Genomic DNA, 20,213 nt, shown 5'->3' on the forward strand with positions numbered 1-20,213 from the left:
TGTCCACCTTCAATACTGAAAGTTATCCCCCCCGTGGTTGACTTAAAAGACAGGAAGGAAGGAAGGGAAACATTTGAACTTCCTATTCAGTATCAGCTCTTCATTATCTAATACCAGTATTTTACTGGCTGACATGCTAAAAAGCTTCCTGTATGGAGCAACTGATTGTAGTAGATGCAAAATTACAAATGGCAGTGTATAAAAGCAAAATTAAATCAGTAAGTTAAACTTAAAACTGGAAAACATTTTTTTGAAAGTATGAAAATAACTGTTTTAGGTTTATAGGTTAATTTGTGTATATTTGCTAACATAAGGCAAATTTATAATGTATTTGGATTGATAGGACATGTCAAGTATTGTATCTGCAAATAATGATAAAAATAGTCTCACTGGCACTTTTTTTAAAAAATACCATGTAAATGAAGGTGTGCAGAGGTGAGTCTGTTCATTGGCTTTAACAACCTGAATGTACAGGGCAGCTCCATCCCTGTACCAGGTAGATGATGGTCTGCAGAGTGTAGGGAAATCTTCTCATTTTCAGCTGTGGAACAGGGTTTGTGCAGCATTCATGTTGTTACCAGACTGATTCAGAAAGTTTGCAGTGACTGGAAAGGTTTTGCCCATTGAATCCAGAGTGGAGAGTGCATCTGAATTCTTAATGAATGTGAGTGCTCCAAATGGTTCTCTTTTGCAGAGAGGGTTAGGTGATTCTGAGCCAGTGAGAAGAGCATTTTGCTGACTGCTTTTCCTGTGCAGGGTATTCTGAGGATATTTGTATCACTTACCTGGTTGGCCTGATTCCAATACCACTTGTGCCAGTGAAGATCAGAGAATGTATTGAAACGATGCAAGTTGGGGAAAAGTAGTGGATCCATTAGTATTTCCTTCCTTCAAGACATTTCTGTCTCCCCTTATTTGGTACCCTGCTCCTTAAGGTTCACTGTGTGTCAGCCTGAATGTTGATATGCATTGTGTGTATTCACTGAATGTTAAATGATGCAAGCAAAAGAAAGAGGAGACACATCCTTTTTCAAGTTAGATTGTGTAAAATGCCCAGGAGAGACTTCTGTTTCTAGGACTGGTCAGGTATTCAGGATTTCCTTAATCCTGTTTATTATAAACAGGCATCCTGGCACAAATTTAGAGCTAAATTTCAAGAATCCAGATAGTCTAAATATTTTATTGATTACATTTTATACACTGATGTAGAACACAAAGTGTAAGTTACTTTGTGATTTTTTTTTTTCCTATTAATACACTTGTATCAATACATGGCACTAACCACTTCAAACTGCAGTCAAATTACCTACTGCTCTGAGTCCATTCATGTGAAACTACCTGCAGATAATATATATTTTCTTTTGATACCAGTGGCTTTTGTATGAGCTAATACGACACTAAATTTTCCTTTATGATACCGGTATATTGAGGTGGGATTATCCAGCCCGTGGATAAGAGGGTGTTGGAGGCCTTCCCTGCTTTAAGATTGGGCTGGGTTGGCAACTCTGCCCATGAACAGAAGGCAACTGGTCCGATGTTCGTAGATGAGGAACAAGAAGGGGCGGTCGACAACAAAACGGGTCTGGGTGGAGAGAGGCATGAACCCCACGGTGGTGACAGCTGCAGCCTCTGTGCCCTCCTCGTTCACTGTGATTGTGCCTTGGTGACTGAACTGAACAAACAAACAGACAAACAGACAGAAGAGAAGTTGAGGCTCTCCTGAGTACACTCAAATGATGTGTTCACAGCCTTCCCCCCATCCTGCTGGTAACACCCACACAGCAGCAATCCTGGCGTTTTTGTTTTAGGGATGAGCCCGTTCCTGACTGACCACAACAATCTTGCTGCCTTTGACATCTGATTAAGCATGCTCCTCATTGTATGGATAGACAAGGACATACAGAGATACTCACATCCCTCCTGTGTCCTCCGGGAAAGATGATAAAAAATACTATTATAGCTTATTGTGCAATATTATTATGATGTTACCATGTTATCAGGTGGTACAGTTAATTACAAAGGAAATGAGAAGAGCAGTAAATACCCTGTCAATGGTGATCTTCTCATCTGATATACCAGAGTAGTCGCCTTTTCCATTGAACAGTTCTTCTATTCCCATGGATCTCAGGTAACCAATCAAGCCATAACTCCTCTCCAACTTAAATTTAGGCAGAACCACTTCTCTTGTTCTAGTAAAAATAAACACAGAAAGGAAAAATCATTGTCAGATACATATTTGCATGACTCCTTTGCTTTACACCTCTGTAGTGGTTTGGGTTTTTTGCTGTCTTCAGCAAGCAGGACACAAACATGCAGGACTGTTTACTGTACTTTCAAAACTTGAGCATCGTGACTTAAACTGCTTAAAAAAATTAATTCCCCTCTCAAAACTGTCAGTTTATCAATTTGACATTTCACTTATGGTGATTTGCATTATTAATGTGTGTAAGATACTTGGCTTTGAGCAGTTCAGTGCATGGGTGGATGTGCTTGTAATGAATGTCAGGCTGTCAGATTTTCTGCAGTGCTAAACTGGAGATTTGTCACTTATTGTGTACAATGTCAACAGGTTGAATTCCTGAATAAGATGACAAATTATCTCTTTTTATGAAGTCTGAAGGCAGATACACCTAATCTGTCATCTTGTACAATGCAGGCTGTATGATTTTCCCTCTCTCATAGTTGTGTTGTCCGTTGTTGGTTATGGAATGTGTGCCTTCACACACAGCTCTGTTGGGATGCTCAGTGGTGAACTGAACGTAGGCTGCTTTCTCTGGGATCCAAATTATTCTGCACCAGTAACCTGTTACTTTCATACTCCTGTTTTTCCTCCTAATTGTAAACTTTGTCAGTAAAAGCTTTTTCTTTAAACCTACATCATTAAATACTCAACAGAAAGAATTTCGAAACTTCATTAGAATTTTCCACCTCCATAATTCTTGATTTTGTGACAGCATTTAAATTTTGAGAGCTCACTGGTCCTGATTAATTCAATAACTCCTTTTGGGGGGGGGTTGTTTAATATTTTTAATCAAAATATATTATCTTCTATGCGCTTTACTTACCCTTGTCAGTCTCATCAAGAAAACACATTAAGACTTTAACAAGCTGTGCTTTTCAGCAGGTACCTGTTTGTCATGCTCTTCTGCCATTTCTCTACCACTTGGGGTGTTATCTGCTTTTCCAGGGCTTTCATGCCAGACAGTTTGTGTGGCAGCACGATGAGCATGCTGATGTTCCCCACGAAGGGGAGCTGGATCACCCCACAGTCCAGCTCGGGGTCTGCAGCAGCCAGGAAGTTGCCTTTAGTCTGCATCATGGGCACCTTTATTGTCTGCTTCTCGTTCAGGCGGAAGCTCCTCTTCATAGTCATTTCCACTGGGAACTTGTTCTCCCAAGTTCCTGTTAAGACAATGCGGAACACAAATAAAACCCCAAGATCCTTGTTTGATAATATATTCTCAGAATAATAGTTTACATTAAGATTTAAGTCACGTGAATTGGAAATTACTGTAGGAGACTGATGGGTTTAGTTAAGCCTCAATTAGTTTTAAAGTGACTTCAAAACTCCTGCTTTCTAAGTTAACATTGGTCTGATTGAGTGTTCTGAATTACAAAAGCAGGTAAGCACCAACTGGAGAGCTGAAGGAGGTTGGTGTGTATTATTTTTCTCTACGAGGAAGCCAGAAATTACAACACTTAACAGATGCAAAGTACTTACCAGGGTTTGCCCCTTGCAGAACAACTGACCCAGGTGTATTTGCTGAGATCCAGTGCTTGAATCCAGTACTGAAGGCACCTGTTTTGAGCTTGTTACTGGTGTACCAAGCTAAGCAATGGCTGCTTGAGTTTTGCATAATGTTTTAAAACATGATATGCTGAAGGCATTATCTTAAATTATTCCATTTAAGCCAATTCATTTTCTCTCTTAACAGAACCTGTTGAGTTCTTAATTCTGTGGCCCAGTTTGATGTGATAACACATTCCTGTAGATGTGCTGCAGTCTGACAGGTGTATGCCCAAATAATGCAGTTCAACACATTTTGCAGCCCAGAAAGCTTTGCCATCATGATTTGAGTCTTTTTATGTAAAGGTACTTTGGATACCCCAGATATTTACTGACTGTTTGAAAGGAGGTCCTTTTTCTAAGCAGTGTTCTGTTGTCCTCTTTTTAGAACCATGGCTCTGGAATAAACATTATTTTGTTCCTAATGGGCAGACAAAGCTAGAAGATTATAGGGGAAATAGGGTTACTGGTATTTCCTGTTAAAACTCTGGGTTTTAGGTCACCATAGGCAAGCAAGTATGGGGAGAATGTGGCTGTGACTGTGTGGAGAGCCCACAAATTTAACCTTAATCAGTGCAAGTCATTCTGAGCCCCTTAATCTGACTTTGCCAAATTGACTGTGAAGTAAAAAAAAAAAAAGGCCTTAAGTTCAATTTCATTCTAATGATTTCTTCATATGTCAGGCTGATGGGGACCAGTTTGAGAAGTGAGGAGACTGTGGTTGATATTCTGAAGGGAATGGGGTATGAAATGTATGATGCCATTTCCAAACAAATTTTCCCACTTCTCAGGCACAGGGCTCTGCTGGCTGATGATGTGGAGCTGCTGTGGGCCAGGGGAGCTGCAGCAGCACTGTCAGCACCTGAGGGGTGGGAGACATAACCAGTTCCTCCTAGGAAAAGAGAGGAGCTGGGGAACATTTTTCTTGGATTCAGTTTTGCAGATGTGTAAAATACTGATCCCCAGGAGGCATTTGGTCAGCTGAGGCCAGTTGGCACTTTATGACTTCTGTGACTTCCTGGTTTGAATCTTCCACCATGATGTCTTTTGGATCCATCTGTGGTGGCAAATGTTTTCTCCCTGATTGTTTCCTCTCTTGCATTCATGACTAAAATCTCAGAAAAAAGCAGAAAATTTTGGACCTGCCAAAATTTGTCGGTTACTAAAAATGCTGTGGCTGAAATAACCAGCTCCTACTTGATAGGAAGCTCATAAATGGTTGGAGGGAGACTGGACACCTGTGCAACATAAAATGTGCTTCTTACCAGTGTGAATAGTTTCCAATAGTTTCTTGATGGTATTTGGTATAAAAAGAGGTTGAGACCTCTCTGGGTTTGGCAAGTATCCCTTTGCTCAGTATCACTTGTACTGAGCATCTGTCTCTGTCTGAGAACACTCACAGGTTTCTCGGCTCTGAGGGCTTAACAGAGCTTGTCTGCAATGGTACCAACAGTGCAAGTGCTGTAAATGGAAAGATGTGGGCAAAATTGGCATGACTAGAAGAAATAGTGGGGAAACCAGGAAACCCCAGAGCAGAACTTGCTTCAGTTCCCCTCAAAATGGAATTCCCAAGAGACTGTGAGACCAAAGAATGGGAGGCAGCAATAGAGAATTGATCTTTTTGTTTTGAGGGGTAGAAATTACAGCCTTGAGCAGATGGCACCGAGGTAGTTTGAATTAACAGGAGTCCATGGGCAGAAGAAAAAGCCAAAAGTCTTCTTGGTCTTGACGACTCAAGAGTTCCAGTACTACAGCTATTTATTTTTTGTTACTTTGGGGTAACACAAGTGTTTAATGATTTCAGCGTGAGACAAAAAGGTATTTCAAATTTGACCAAATTATGGGAAAAAAATGTGTCTGGTTCACTTTGCATAATCCTTTTCTTAGGATGGTGTAATGGACAGTGAAGCCATGTCTTTACTCTGGTATGATCATCAGAGGTGTAGTTAAGGATACAAGTGCCTTTTAGATGGTACCTGAGAATAGGAGATTGTTTGGATCTTATGCTAAGGATTGCTTCAGATCCCCTAAGGAGATAAGTGGCATTATTCAAGGAAGTGGTGCCTTGCAAGTGAGTGGGAAAAGGTACATTTCATAAACTTGCTGCTCCTGTAACCTGCTGAGGTGGCAGGTGTAAGACAGCCCTTGGACATTTGCTTCCTGGAAGCAGGAACATACTTGGGGAAAAATATACTCCTTTATGACTTATGGAAAAGAGCGTGGTGCTTGCAAATGTTATCCTTTTGGGCTACTCTGTCTTTCTTTACCTGTGTTTTGAGTCAACTGCTTTTCACCCTAAACAGTCAGTAACAGATTTCCTTTTTATCCTCAGTTGCTCTTTCATTGGCACTCCCAACTCATTTAATGTCATTTTAAAAGTTTGTTGAAAAATTAACAAACTTTCAACCTGAGACAGATAACTAATGTTGCAAATCTCACCACAGGCTCTTACTTTAAATGTAAAGAAATTGAAAATAAGAATTTATAGTAAGAATATATTGTACAGTCTTTACTCCAGCCTCTTTAACTGCTCAGCCTACAGCCATACATGTAGGACCCATATCAACAGACACTTCTTGCTGAATTAACTGAAATATTCCAAGGAGTGAATATGTTTGTTTTTAGTTGTAGAATACTGTTTTAATTATTCTCTTCACTCCCTTCTTGGCAAGGATCATTCTCTGATCATATATAAAAAAATAAAATACATACTTAAAGCTGAAATTCTTTGTAGCCATTCCTGTTAATCCTGAAAACCTCAGAAATGTTAAGTGCTTTAACTGAAATCAACCTCTACCATTTCAATGAAACCAGGGCTGAATGTCACTAGTACCTTGCACACGCATTAATACCTTCCCATCTGAGACTCCTACAAAGCTGATCCTTTCTGGGGCTATTTTGAATCCATATGTTGTTTTTTAGTCTCGCTGAATTTCTAAGGTTTTGTATGTAATGAGCATTTGCTCTAAGTATGCAATACCCACTAACTTCAGAGCATGACTAGAATAGCAGTGTGCTACAGAAACATGCAAAAATGGGCTAATAATAGAGATTCTTCTTAATGAGGGAGTCAGGTTTTTGATGGTGTAGGCTAGACTGAAGTCTGGGATTTCTAATGAATATGCAGTGAATACTGAGAAAATCACTAAGATTGAAATAATGGATTCTTACCTTTAAAGTAAATACAATTAAGAATCATCATCAGTGTTGCAGGGCTTACACTCACAAGAGCTTCCTTTATTAATCCTTTGGTCAACTTCAAGATGCGTTCGTTGGTTTTGGTGATGAAGCTGGGGTCTGAGAAATCAGCTGGCTGGGCATCAGCAAAGTAGTATGTTTTCATATTGTTTCTGAAGTCATTCAGAACAGAGAAGTCCTTCTGAATGTAAATATCATTGACAGACCTCAGGGTGTAACCAAAATTGCGCCTGAAGAGCCGGTGGGTGAGTTTGCGGAAGAGATTGTGGACAGTCATGAGCTCGTATTTGGTGCTGGCATTAATGAACTCCTGAAAGCCAAGAACAGATAACACCTCCTGCTGGGTTTGAGCCTTCAGACCCAGGGAGATCATAGCCATGGCAGTGGAAATACCCACAGGAGCCATGATAATATTGTCTGAAGCGTTGGCCTTGTCTGCCACGCTGCGGTAAAGGTTGAAGCCAAAGTTTGCATTGAGGATGTTGAGGCGCTGGATTCTGGTTTTGCCTTGGAATAATTCCAGAATATTTCCTTGCTGAACTTCAGAAACCATGTATGGACCAGCATCAATAACATCACTATAGTCATCTTCACTCAGTATCTTGTCGAGGTCTAGATAGTCCTCTTCCTCCTCCTCCTCAGGAATCAAGTCATTGGTGATGGTGTTCTCTCTGTGGAACTCCAGTGGTAGGTTTGGCATATCATAAGTCCCATTTTCGTGTGGCTGTGCACCTTTAAGGCTTTCAAAATGCTCAACAAAGTCCTTGATCCCACCAAATGTGGAGGTTATGATGAGAGTAAATGCAAGCAATTGAAGTAGGAACTTCATTCTGGCAGATGAAAACCTGGAAGACAACACAGTTGAGAGAACAGAGGGTAGTTGAATTTTAGTAATTTTAGTTATCTATTCCCTAATTTTCGGTCCATGCTGAATTCTGTCACAGCAGAAGAGCTGTAGTTACCTTATTCAACATCTATTTCTTTAATTGGAACAGATCTTAATTAGATGGATAAATCTGTTTTGCTGGTAATTGGTTTTGCTTACATAATGCCTCCAGCCTGCCAAAGAATTGGTTGACCTCCTCCCTTACAAATTGTCATTCCTGGCATATTTCAGCAGTGACAAACTCATTACTTAAAATATATGGGACTCTTTATTTATAAACCTGTTAAACTTAAAATGTGCACTAACTGTGTTATGAGTGTGTGCTGAAAATATGATGTAAAGGTAAGTTTGAAGATTTGAGCTTGGGAGGAGGAGGAACTCCTGTCCCAGTTCCCCACAGGAGCATTCCAAAAGGCTGAGATGTACTGAAAAAATGTGAAAAACATCCTGTAGCTACAACAAAAATGGGAGTTTTGTGGGAGTGTTTTGGAAGAGCAAGGCTGAAATCTGACAGAGTAAAGGAGGTTTAGGGATGTAGAAAGACATGTACTTGCACTAAATACCATCAGTGGGACTGCACTGGGGGAGGTGTTGGGCATAAATGTATGTTCTGGCCTGCTCAGGGTCTGGCTGGGGTGTGTTACTCAATGTGTGCACCCTTCCTGCAGCTCTGTGTGCTCATCTGCTGCTTTCCTCACAGACTGGCTCCGTTCTGCTGTTTGTTTAGTTGTGTTTTGTTTCACTTTGGTTTTGTGTAGCACTGCAGAACTTGTAGTGCTCTCTGGTTTCTTCATAATATGAAGTCTCTGTGAGCTCCTGTTCAGAACTTTGTATCTCCTGGCTTAGTGTTATCCCTGTTCTAGATTTCTAACCCTCCCTTTTTTGTTTGAGAATACTTTTAAGTAGAACCTGCATTTTCCTAAGGGAAAAAGTTAATCAGTCTCTTCGTCTACTGAGTATTGGACCATTGCATTTTTAAATTGCCTTTAAAATCAGGATTTATCTTAGGTATATACTGTTTGAAGAGAATCTATCAGTCTTACTCAGCTGTAAAACACTGTACCAAAAAGTGGATGTAAGACACTTTTTACCATACTATTGGGTGCAGTAATTACAGTGAGCTTAAAAAGATGCAAAAAGTGTAATTCTATTGTAAGTCTAATTCTATTGGTAGTACTTTTTTGTGTAAAAAGACATGATATAATACAGGACAAAACACTGAATACAGTTAAAACAAAAATCTTACTAAGGTGTTGATTAAAATACTTTTAAAATTAGCAAATAGTCCAAAGAGCTCTTCCATAGAAGTAAAATATATAGGTGTACATACCTGTATCTGATCACTCAGCTGCACATCAGTGAATAAAACCAGTGCTTGAAGGAAAATATTTTCAAACATGTTGTAGCAGGACTGACATAACTGAGCTGACAGTTTGATTTTTTGAAACTCTCCCCCCCCAGACTAATTAGCTTGAAATCCTAAAACCATTTAAGGTGATTGTTTTGCAAAAATGAAGGATCCATAGAAGATGCTTTTAAAGTTGTTTTAGACTGTGACTGAGCATCACAAGTCAGTCTTTTTCTTATTGTTTCTTCATAAATCCATTACTCTTTCCCCGCCCCCAGAAGTCAGGCCCTTAGGGATGAGATAGATCCTCTGTCCAGTAACCATTGATAAACATTTTCTGCTTTTGGCACAGCACAATTTGCTGTGTGTATTCCCAGCTTTACATTCTCATCTTCCCCAGAGCTCAGTTCTTGCTCAGCTGCACTTACCCAGGCAAAACATTCCCCCTCTCTGCAATGAAAATCTCTTTGGTCAGAGCTGCCCCAAATAAGAGAAGAGGTAAATGGAACTTACCTTCGAGCCACTGTAGGGGAAGGATGTGTTGAAAAGCCCAAGGAAGGGGAACAGCAGGGTTTAAATCTGAACTTTGACGCTGATTTTTTGTGTATCTCCCAAAGTAAACATTCTCTAAACCAAACACTGCTAAAGTTACTTCGTCAGCCAAAATCCCTCCCTTGCCTGGTGATCTCTGCTGAATTCTCTGCTGTTTGTTGAGCTACTTTTATGGCTTTGCAGGTACTTGTTCACTTTTGAGGAAGGTCTTTGAGCAAAAATTGGTGGGGGGGGTGTGTGTGTGTAAAGTTTCAAAGTCAAGCACACACATAAACTTGACTGTTAATGACAGTAAAAGCCCAGTTGCTGCTATTTTTTGCCGAAATGGGAGTGGGGCAGCATCTTACTGCAGATATGTTTGAGGCCTCTGTGTTTGTGATGGTTGGGATTCTTCAGCCAGTGTTATATTGGTGCAGACATTTCCATCGTACAAGCAGCTTTTTCAGCAGCCTAAATCCAGATTAATTTTACTGTAATAGAGGAATTTTTTCATGCTTTTTAAATGAACAGTCTCCCTCATGATTTATAAATACATCCATATTTGGCTTTATTGTGAGATTTCAGAGAAATACTGCTGGATTACATCCCTCCAGGGAATTATTGTAGTTAGAGAATATTTCTTCAAGCTAGGTTAGAATGTAACATTTTCATAATAAAGTTTAGACTAATAACATACAATCATATTGAATGAAGCTTGCAGTTTAATGGACAATTTCTTTCACTTTTTATACACTTGCCTGTGCCTCTAACTCTTTTTAGGATAACACACTCCGATCTTTGTTACATAAATTTATCTAAAACTGCATATCATACTGACTGGGAGGATAAACTGCTCCTCTGATGGTAGCAGCTGTTTGTGCAAAAAGCACTGGAAAATTTTTTAAAAATGTGTTGAAAATAATGCTCTTTTCCTTGCTTGTTTAGATAGTAAATTCTTCAGAACTGATGTCATTCTGTGCGTGGGTGCAAACAATGAAAGATCCCCAATTGGTGCCTCAATGTATTTCCACAAGGCTCATAAACAATAGCAACCAGAAGTGTGTTTGACGAGTATTTATTTGGTTTGGAGTTCCTTTACACTGAAGCAAAGCTGCATGGCATTGTCTTCAGCACAGTTTAAAGGACCATGTGGTCTCTTCCTCCCTGCAGTTGATAGTATACTAATATTAGGTATTCTCTGCAGAGGTTACTGTATCAGCATGGTGTTATTCCTGTGTAAAACAAAGGAAATTCTTACTTCAGGCATCTCAAAAGTTGCCCTTTCAGACCTCCAACAAGAACTTATTTTCTTCAACAAACAATAGCTATATAATAGTAGTTTTCACAAAGGTGACAAAGAATGCTACCTTTGTAAATCATAATAAAGAAGGTACATGAATTGATTCCTTAGCGTGGAATGAAGTTATTGGATCTCCCCCCATTCTCTGATGTTAACTTTTATTTCCTTGGTAGCTCACTAGACGCTTGCCACCCATCAAGGAGGCCAAGCCCAGGCTGCAGAAGCTGTTCCGTGACTTCTGGCTGTACTCAGTGCTGATGGGATTTGCTGTGGAAGGATCAGGTACTGTCATTTTTAAGAGAACAACGTTGCTGCTCACATTTAAACTCCTGATGAATGTAAATACAACTGTATGCAAACCATTCAGAGTATGGAACTAAAACCACAGGCATAAGGACACTACAAGGCAAACAGTTTCTGTGACAGTTCTCTGGTAGGATTTCTTTACATCCTTGCTGGTTTGCCGTGAGATTCAGCACAGTACAACTTAGACTTAGTTTTATTGCTAAGTTAATAACCTTAGTTATTGTATGAGTTTTGATAGCTAAGTTCCTGAAATGGAAGATCAGACACATGGGGTACAGTGTATTCGAGTAGAAACTTTTTATCCAGGGAGAAACTTCACTTGGAGTTACCTAAACATGCTTATTAAATTTGAAACATGGATCACATGTGTTGACTGTTCATGCTCAAGTACATGGAACATTGGCCCTAGGAAGTAGTGCCAAGCTTGGTAATGTGGGTAACTTTGTGAAACTTCTTTTTTTTTTTTTTCTTCCTCACCCCACCTTCCTCTTTATACTTCTGTTCCAGGTCTTTGGCCAGAAGAATGGTATGAAGGTGTCTGTGAAATTGCCACCAAGTCCCCACTGCTCACATTTCCCAGCAAAGAACCACTTCGGTCTGTCCTTCAGTACAACTCTGCCATGAAGAACGACACTGTGACCTCTGTAGGAATTGATTACTTCTATTACCTCCTTCCATAATGTCTGCCACTGTTAAATGACACGGTGCCTGTGATATACTGAAATAGCACAACACCCCTTCAACCTGCCTCCTCTTAGTGAAAAGCAGCTTTTTTACTCTACTCTCTGACAGCAGAGTACATAAGTGGTTTGGGGTTAATACAAGTGTTTAGGGTGGTAGCTACACCATCTTGATTAGGTGTAGAAACCAAGACTTTATGGAGATGGAAGCCTTTTATTGCTTTTTTTGTCCATTTTGTATCAGACAAAACTTGCACTGTTTAAAAAAAAAAACCAACAAAGTTTAAAAGGAAACAACACATTCGGTCTTTCAAAGAAATAATGTGAGCTCTGGTTTGATACTGATATTCTTCTCTCTCCCTGGTGCTTGCAGGATAGATTTTGCCCAAGGGCTGTTTTTGGTAGCAGTGTAAAGTGGATTAAGAGTTGCAGTTTATGAAATGTCCTTGACTCCCAAATAATACAGAAATCTGCATTGTACCTGGTTACTTAATTCTGTGACACCAAAGAATGGCACAACAGATCCCTGAAGTTTCAGAGGCTGGACAGTGTTGGTGTTGGTCAACTTACATGCATTTAGGAATTGTATTTCTTTGTTGGTGTAACTGCCTGGAAGTCAGCAGTTATTTCTGCAAGGAGCTTGACTTCAGTATTTAATTCTGTTGTGTATTTGAAGAATTGTGACTCACTGAGTCAGGGCAACTTGTTCTGAATCTGCAGAGAGAAGCTTCTGACATACTGTGTGCAAAGGTTAAAAAGTGAACAGAGCAGTAGCTGAATGCATGTGCTTGAGAACACAAAGGAATACTGTGCTCCCACTGCAGATAACTTCATGTGTTCACCTCTAGGCTGAATTAAATGAATTAAGGAGCACCATAATCAATCTCTTGGATCCTCCTCCAGAGGTGTCAGCATTGATCAATAAGCTGGACTTTGCCATGTCCACCTACCTCCTTTCCGTTTACCGCCTGGAGTACATGAGGTAAATATAGAGACAGACTTCTTTTCACTGATGGATTAAAAAAAAATAAAGCTGTGTATATTCAAGTCAGAATTGCCAGACACTCAGTATTTTGAGCCACGTTAGCTCTACTGAAGATTCTGAGCCTGGGAATTCATCCGTGCAAAATTGCTAAATGGAATAATACAGTAAGGCCTGAAAGAATGGGATCTCCTCTATATAAGAGCTAATAGGAGATGGCCAAAGGGTTCTCTAAGTATGATGTATCCTCTGCACAGTCTTGTGCTGCACCCCTGAAGGACAGTGCCTGTTCTAGGAGATTAATGTAATGTAGGAGCTGAGAAACCTTTTTTGTTGTGTCCTTTTCCCTCCTCAGCAGTGTGTGTTAGGTGGACTGATCAAACATACTGAATTCACAAACTTTTTGGTTTTTTCCTTTAAAAGTCTGTTTATTACTGCTACTCAAAGGAATGCATAGCTGAAAGCTGAGCTGGAGGTCTAGCAGAAAGGAAAGTGGTGTTCTGTGATCTGAACCCTGTTAGTCAAATGTAGAAACAAATAGGAATATCACCCTTGCTAGAGACTGAAAATTATCATGAAATGAACAATGATTGTAGCTGTGAGGTGTAGCACTAAAGCATAGATCTGTATTAAAAATGTTGAAGAGAAAAGGAAAAAACAAAAAAACCCTAAAACAAACCAAGGAAAAACCCCTAAAGCAAACAAAACATAAACCAAACAAACCCCAAAACACCTCAACTCACCGAACTCTTCCTTCCCCAGGGTGTTGCGTTCAACTGACCAAGATCGCTTCCAAGTCATGTTTTGCTACTTTGAAGATAAAGCAATTCAAAAAGACAAATCTGGTAAGATTTACCTGTGGAGGTTTTCTTGCAACTTAAGATACAAGGAATTTATCTCCAGGCCTGTAAAGACACAAACAAATCAAGCAGCTGTATAACAAAATGAATCACGTTGAGTAAATTGCTGTTGCGTTATCCTTGCCGAGAACACTGGTTTTGTTTTGAAACAGGTTCAGTGTTGGCTGAGTAAATATAAACACTTTTTAACTGTTAAGCATGCTTTATAAAACAAATGTAATTTTGACAATCAAACCTGTCACTTCTCTCAATTCCTCAGGCATGATGCAGTGTGTGATAGCTGTTGCTGATAAGGTGTTTGAAGCTTTCCTGTCAATGATGGCTGATAAAGTAGGTTACATGGAAACTACAATTCTGAATTTGTATAAATGTTCCCATTTCAGTTTATGAAAGTGTGTTTTTCTTTTCCCTGAAGAGCTTCATACTTCTCTTTGGCATGTTTTTTAGCCTAAAACTAAGGAGAATGAAGAAGAGCTGGAGAGACATGCTCAGTTCTTGCTGGTGAATTTTAACCACATTCACAAGAGGATCAGGAGAGTTGCAGACAAATACTTATCTGGACTGGTAGACAAGTAGGTGTAGATTTAATTTTCCTGTTCTCTTTTCACAATGGCTGCTTAGTGATTACTTACATCTGACCACAGTCACATGGGTTTCTTGGCTGGTACTTCTGCTGAAACATCTCCTTGAAAAATATTATTCAACAGTATTTTTAGCCTGAACTCTGAAACCCCTGCTTAAAACATGTGCCTGATTAGTATTCCCGTGGGTGCCCATGATATCAACTCAGTCTCAACTCCTGTGAAGTAGTTCTGCTCAGCTTTTGGCTCAGCATTAAGCCAGGCTGCTGGGAGCTGGGGCAGCTTTGTGGCTTCTGTTGAGCATGAATTGACCTAGTGATGGATAAAGCTGCCTCTTTGAGCAGCTCCATTTCTTGATAAAATAATTTCCTTCCTCAGCTCTCCATGGTTATTGTGTTTCTGAATTCTGCCTTGCTCTAGATTTCCTCACTTGCTGTGGAGTGGAACTGTGCTGAAGACTATGCTAGATATTCTGCAGACATTGTCACTGTCTCTTAGTGCAGTAAGTCCTTTTTCTTTAATAGAACTGATTTTTTTTGCTTTGTTTTGCATTTATTTTATACTTACTTGAGTTCTTAATTTGGTTTTCCTTTTACCACTAAGACTGATAAAATCTTAATTTTAAATTCTGTAAGGTAAGAAGTACCTTTGCAACATTATTTTGTAGGTAGTAAAACTAGTGCTAAAAAGTTGTTGTCAAATATGGTTTATAATTGTTGAAATGTCTCATTTGAAATAAAAATTCCATAGTGTTTTTCTGCTTTCTGGGGTTTGATTTTTTTTTATTAATTATTGCTTTCAGATTGTATTCTCTCCAGTCCATGTATGTGTATCCATATTCCTTCAATCTATTACATCTAGTATTTCTGAAGATGGAAATGCTTTATAGAGTTTTATTTTTGTAGCAAATGTTGAGGAGAGAGCTTTGGATTTTTAAAATTCTTTATACTAAAAACCAAACTGGAATACAAACAGTTTCTTTTAGAGCTGTTCAAAATTACTTTGAGAGCAAATATTAGCAAAAAAGGTTTGGTAATCAGGCTTCTTGTTTGCTGCCTGTAGTGTTCGAGTCAAGTGATAATGAATTTTATCTTCCTGAGAGTTGATAATTGTTTCTCTTTAGGACATTCACAAGGACCAACCATACTATGACATTCCTGATGCTCCATACAGAATCACAGTCCCTGACACACATGAAGCCAGAGAGGTAGGTGGCCCTCCTTGATTATCAAGGAACAAAATAATGCCTCGTGGGTTTTTTCATGTCTTGGAAATAAATTAGTGAGCTACTCTCAATGGTTATTTATAAAAAATACTTCCCTAGATAAGATTTTTTTACTGCACTAGGTATTTATGTTTTTCTTAATCTTATTTATTTGACTTGAAGTGTGACAGTTCTTTGCTTATCAAGGGTCCATTGAACTGTTACAGAAAATTTTAGCTGTGTCATGTTGCTGCAACCTGTCGTGCTCCTTATATTACTTATTACACCATTAAAACCAGTGCCTCCTGAATGTCCTGTATTTTATTGATTGCATTGATGCTTTTTAATTCCAGAGTATAGTCAAGGACTTTGCTGCACGCTGTGGGATGATCCTGCAGGAAGCAATGAAATGGGCTCCCTCTGTTACTAAATCCCATCTGCAGGTAATGAGCCTGTGAAAGCTTCTGTGGAAATTCGATTTTTGCAGATCTTCAAAATTAGAATTAGGTGGTGCTTTTTATTTTTTAGGCTATCCAAGCATAATTTAAAATATTCTGTTGCTCTAAGATTTCCTTCATAGCACTGGCAGAAGATAATTAGAAGTTTTGATTTGATATGACTTTTGATGTAGTCCAAACATAAGTGTTTTGGAAAATAGGTTTGTAAACAGTTGAAGAAACTATGTAGTCCAGGTTAGACTAGTATTTTGTCTAGAGGTGCTGAACTTAGGGCTGATAACAGAATTCCTGGGATCTCAAGATCTTGGACACTGCAAATCTACCTGAAGTTTATATCTCCTTCACTGAAAAAAATTGCCTCAAGGGATTCTATCCTTATTTGAAAGGACACCTAATTATATTTCCTCCTTCCCTGTAGTCCAAAACACTTCATTTTGCCAGGTTCTTTTTTTCAGAAGTGATTCTTTTAAGAGAAGATCTCAGCCTTCAAGCATCTACCTTGATAACTTTATTCTTTTAGAATACAGGAGAAGTCTTACTCTTTGTGTATTTAGGAGGACAGTCAGAGTTTCTTATTGCCAGGAGAACCTGAAAGGGATGAGTGGAGGCACTTTGTTGTCACATATGTGTGGAATTAAGTTTCCCATAGGTTGCAGTGATGCAACACTTGTTTATGAGCTGCCTTGTTTTGAAAGTAGTTAAGTATTTTGGATTTTTAATTTTTTTTTCCCAGGAGTACCTAAACAAACATCAGAACTGGGTGTCGGGGTTGTCCCAGCACACAGGACTGGCTATGGCTACAGAAAGTGTCTTGCACTTTGCAGGCTACAACAGGCAGAACACCACTCTGGGGGTGAGTGTTGTTTGTTCATTTGTGTACCTGTAGATCTGTTGTGCCAATTTTATAACCCTCAGAATGACCACATAACACAGATCTTCTAAATCACCTTTGTCACAGCAGTTGGATGTTACTTGGACAGATATCTTATTTCTTTCCATCTCAAATCCAGGAATCTGCCAATCATGTTGTTCTGTAAAAGACTAGATTTTCTGTCCATGATCTCATGCTTCTGGATAAATGTGGATTACTAGTGCATGTTTAAAGACAGGAACAAAATATTCTCTATTACTGTCAGTGCAGCATATTGTTGCATGGAGAGGGCAGGACCAAGATCACATCTCCTCCTCTGTCTTCTTCCTTATCTATTCATGAGAAGGGACCAGCAGTCCCAGAGCTTCTACCCTTTATATGCCTTGGTTTTGGTCTTTCAAAAGTATATCCAAATATCTATATATTCCAAACTTGGACTTGCTGGATGTTAACACAGGTGGCACAAACAGGACCAGATCCCTAAAAACACCTGGATGATAACTTCATGGTGCAGGTACTAAGGGAGATGACAAAGAAAGATGCCCTCCTTGATTTGTTGCTTGTTCACAGAGAAGGTCTCATGAGTGAAGGGGTGATTGGTGGCCATTGTGGCCACAGTGACCATGGAGCAACCACAGACAAGCAAACATGGACAGGGCAGAGATGTTTTAATGCTTTCTTTGCCTCTGTCTTCAACACTGATGATGGGCTAAGGGGGTCCCAGTGCCCTGAACTGGAGAATCATGGCTGTGAGAATTATAAACTCCCAGCTGACCCCAAGCTAGTGCTTATCTGCTGATCCAGCTGGATCCCTCTAAGTCTGGGGGTCCTGGTGGGATTCATGGAGCTGGATGATGTCATCACAAGGCCTCTATCAATGATTTTTGAAAGGTCTTGGCAATCTAGGGAGGTCCCAGTCACAGCAGAGGTCACAGCACCAAGCCTGACAGAGCTCAAGAAGTGTTTGGACAACCCTCTCAGGCACATGGTGTGACTCTTGCTGTGGTCCTGTGCAGGGCCAGGAGTTGATTCAATGATCCTTGTGGGTCCCTTCCAGCTCAGGATATTTGGTGATTCTGTGTCCATGGAGTAAATGCACATGTTCCTTATTGAATTTTTATCAGTCCTGGTCCTGTTGTACCTCACAGTCCTGATACTACTCCTCTTACAAGCATAAGGAAAAGTAAACTTAAAACATATGTGAAGGGATAAAAAGATAAAGAGACCAATGGTTCGATATGAACAGTATAAACACCTTGATGTGGTCTGGTCACAGGCAACCCAGCTCACTGAGAGACCAACTTGTGTGAAGAGGGACTACTCCAACTTCATGGCTTCTCTTAACTTGCGCAACCGCTACGCCGGAGAGGTAAGGAAGGATTTCTTGTGAATGTGGGGTGTCCCCAGGCTCTGGCATGGCTTTTCAGGGGTGATTCCCTCCCAACTTACACTAGTGTATGGATCTATGTTATATGAAGCACAGTCTCTAAATCCCTTTAAGATAAAGAGTATAATTTTCCTAGGTTATTAAATAGATCATTTTACCGTTGGTCTTGCAGATAAAGCTAAAGATTACATAAAGTTAAAGATCAGATTGCAGATAAAGCTAAAGATTTAGTAAAGTCATAACAAAAGATGCCTCTGTTTGTGGAGCTCCCAAATCAGCACATGACCAATACCTAACAAGATTCCTAAAAATACTGTTCTCTGTTGAAAAACCCATTATATTTTACAGGTTTCTGGAATGATTCAGTTCTCAAATGCTACAGGACAAACATCTGACCTGAATAAACTGATGGTCAAAGACCTGAATGTTGCTCTTGAATCAGGCAATACTGAAAGCTACACCCAGGCCATGTTTAAGTTGACTGCACTGCTAATAAGCAGCAAAGGTAATGAAAACCAAATGGAGTTCTGCTTTCTGGCAGAGAATGCCAAGAGTAATAAACTACAGAAACTATCCATACACCGACCCAGTACACATCAACTTGAAGCAAAACTGTGTTTTGAGTTTTTTTCAGTTAGGCTTATAATGGGGAAAAACCTTCTTAAACTAGAAGCTATTTATTAGGAACTGATTATTTCATACTGTGCAGGCCAGTTTCATGCTGATGTGAAAAGCAGTTATTCTGTTGGATAAATCTGAGTGAATGTTTGTTTTCAGACTGTGATCCCCAGCTCCTTCATCATCTGTGTTGGGGACCCCTGCGAATGTTCAATGAACATGGCATGGAAACAGCAATTGCTTGCTGGGAGTGGCTGCTTGCTGCCAAGAACGGGATAGAAGTGCCGGTAGGAAGCAATTTTAACAACTCTTTCTCTGCCCCTGCAAGGGGGAAGAGAGGAAATTTCGAGAGATTCACAGATACTGTGAATCTGTGTCAAGTAAGGATGATAAATGAATGCATTGTTAATCACTTTAGCCTACCAGGAAGTCTCTGTTCATGTATTGTTGGAAGCCTGAGCACCCTCATGAAGTGGACTGTGGGAAACAGATCTTTCTCAGCAGCATGAATGGTACAGCAGAAGAAACCTGTTAGGATCTCAGCTGTAGAACTTACTTTGCAGATGAGATGCCCGAGCTGTTCATGGGTCAGGTCTAAGCTATCACAATCTATAGAATGGTGTTTTAAATCAAAGAGAAATCAAAGTCCCTGCTCATTAATCAGAATGTCCAGTATCTGGCACTGCACCCCTGCATTTCGGGTGGGATGTACAGACCTGTCTCTGCCCCTCTGTTAACACTGCAGTGAATTTTAATTGATGTGGTAGATTCTTGTGTGTGCTATGGAGAAAGGTTGTACTTTCCATATAAGGAGATGCTCTTGAAACAAGAAACACTGTTCCCTTCCTTTTTGCAGTTCATGCGGGAAATGGCAGGAGCCTGGCAAATGACAGTGGAGCAGAAAGTTGGCCTGTTTTCGGCAGAGCAGAAAGAAGCAGATCCATTGGCAGCCTCAGAGGAGAGCCAGCCAAGGCCCTGCCCACCAGAAGTGACCCCACATTACATCTGGATAGAGGTGTGTACATCTTCTGCAGTGTCCCACCTGTGGCAGTGCTGCAGTGACTGTTACAGCTGCTCTGCACTCCGTGCTCTCATGATTCGGGAAAGGACTGGAGTCATGGTGGTAGTGCTGCCTCAGGGGCAGGAGACACGTGGAGATGAGCACAATAACTGAGGGGGAGAAAGGTGTTTGAAACAGAAAAGACTGGGGGTGGGG

At 40.0% G+C, this 20,213-nt stretch overlaps 2 protein-coding genes across 3 annotated transcripts in view; one reads left to right on the forward strand and one right to left on the reverse strand.

Moving 5' to 3' along the window:
* Positions 1-20,213, forward strand: part of PI4KA (phosphatidylinositol 4-kinase alpha) — a 56,792-nt gene that overhangs the window by 20,377 nt on the left and 16,202 nt on the right. The window contains exons 20-33 of the mRNA XM_018076317.3: positions 11,224-11,332; positions 11,864-12,000; positions 12,885-13,018; positions 13,781-13,863; positions 14,138-14,208; positions 14,326-14,450; positions 14,880-14,961; positions 15,583-15,666; positions 16,017-16,106; positions 16,855-16,974; positions 18,269-18,361; positions 18,728-18,884; positions 19,157-19,284; positions 19,854-20,012. Of these exons, the coding sequence (XP_017931806.1) occupies positions 11,224-11,332; positions 11,864-12,000; positions 12,885-13,018; positions 13,781-13,863; positions 14,138-14,208; positions 14,326-14,450; positions 14,880-14,961; positions 15,583-15,666; positions 16,017-16,106; positions 16,855-16,974; positions 18,269-18,361; positions 18,728-18,884; positions 19,157-19,284; positions 19,854-20,012 (1,572 nt within the window). The remainder of the gene's footprint in view (positions 1-11,223; positions 11,333-11,863; positions 12,001-12,884; positions 13,019-13,780; positions 13,864-14,137; positions 14,209-14,325; positions 14,451-14,879; positions 14,962-15,582; positions 15,667-16,016; positions 16,107-16,854; positions 16,975-18,268; positions 18,362-18,727; positions 18,885-19,156; positions 19,285-19,853; positions 20,013-20,213) is intronic.
* Positions 1,152-9,851, reverse strand: SERPIND1 (serpin family D member 1). 2 transcript variants are annotated; one of them, XM_018076319.2, is made up of 6 exons: positions 9,733-9,762; positions 9,202-9,245; positions 6,959-7,830; positions 3,129-3,402; positions 2,045-2,189; positions 1,152-1,672 (listed from the first exon to the last, which is right to left on the reverse strand). In XM_018076319.2, the coding sequence occupies exons 3-6, from the start codon at positions 7,812-7,814 to the stop codon at positions 1,481-1,483; spliced, it is 1,467 nt and encodes a 488-aa protein (XP_017931808.1). In that variant the 5' UTR covers positions 7,815-7,830; positions 9,202-9,245; positions 9,733-9,762; the 3' UTR covers positions 1,152-1,480. The 2 variants fall into 2 exon arrangements, with proteins under 2 accessions (XP_017931808.1, XP_017931807.1); XM_018076318.2 differs by lacking the exon at positions 9,202-9,245 and having other exon boundaries at positions 9,733-9,851.

This window comes from Manacus vitellinus, unplaced genomic scaffold (genome assembly GCF_001715985.3).
Source record: "Manacus vitellinus isolate BGI_N305 unplaced genomic scaffold, ASM171598v3 scaffold_31_pilon, whole genome shotgun sequence".
Lineage (NCBI taxonomy): Eukaryota > Metazoa > Chordata > Aves > Passeriformes > Pipridae > Manacus > Manacus vitellinus.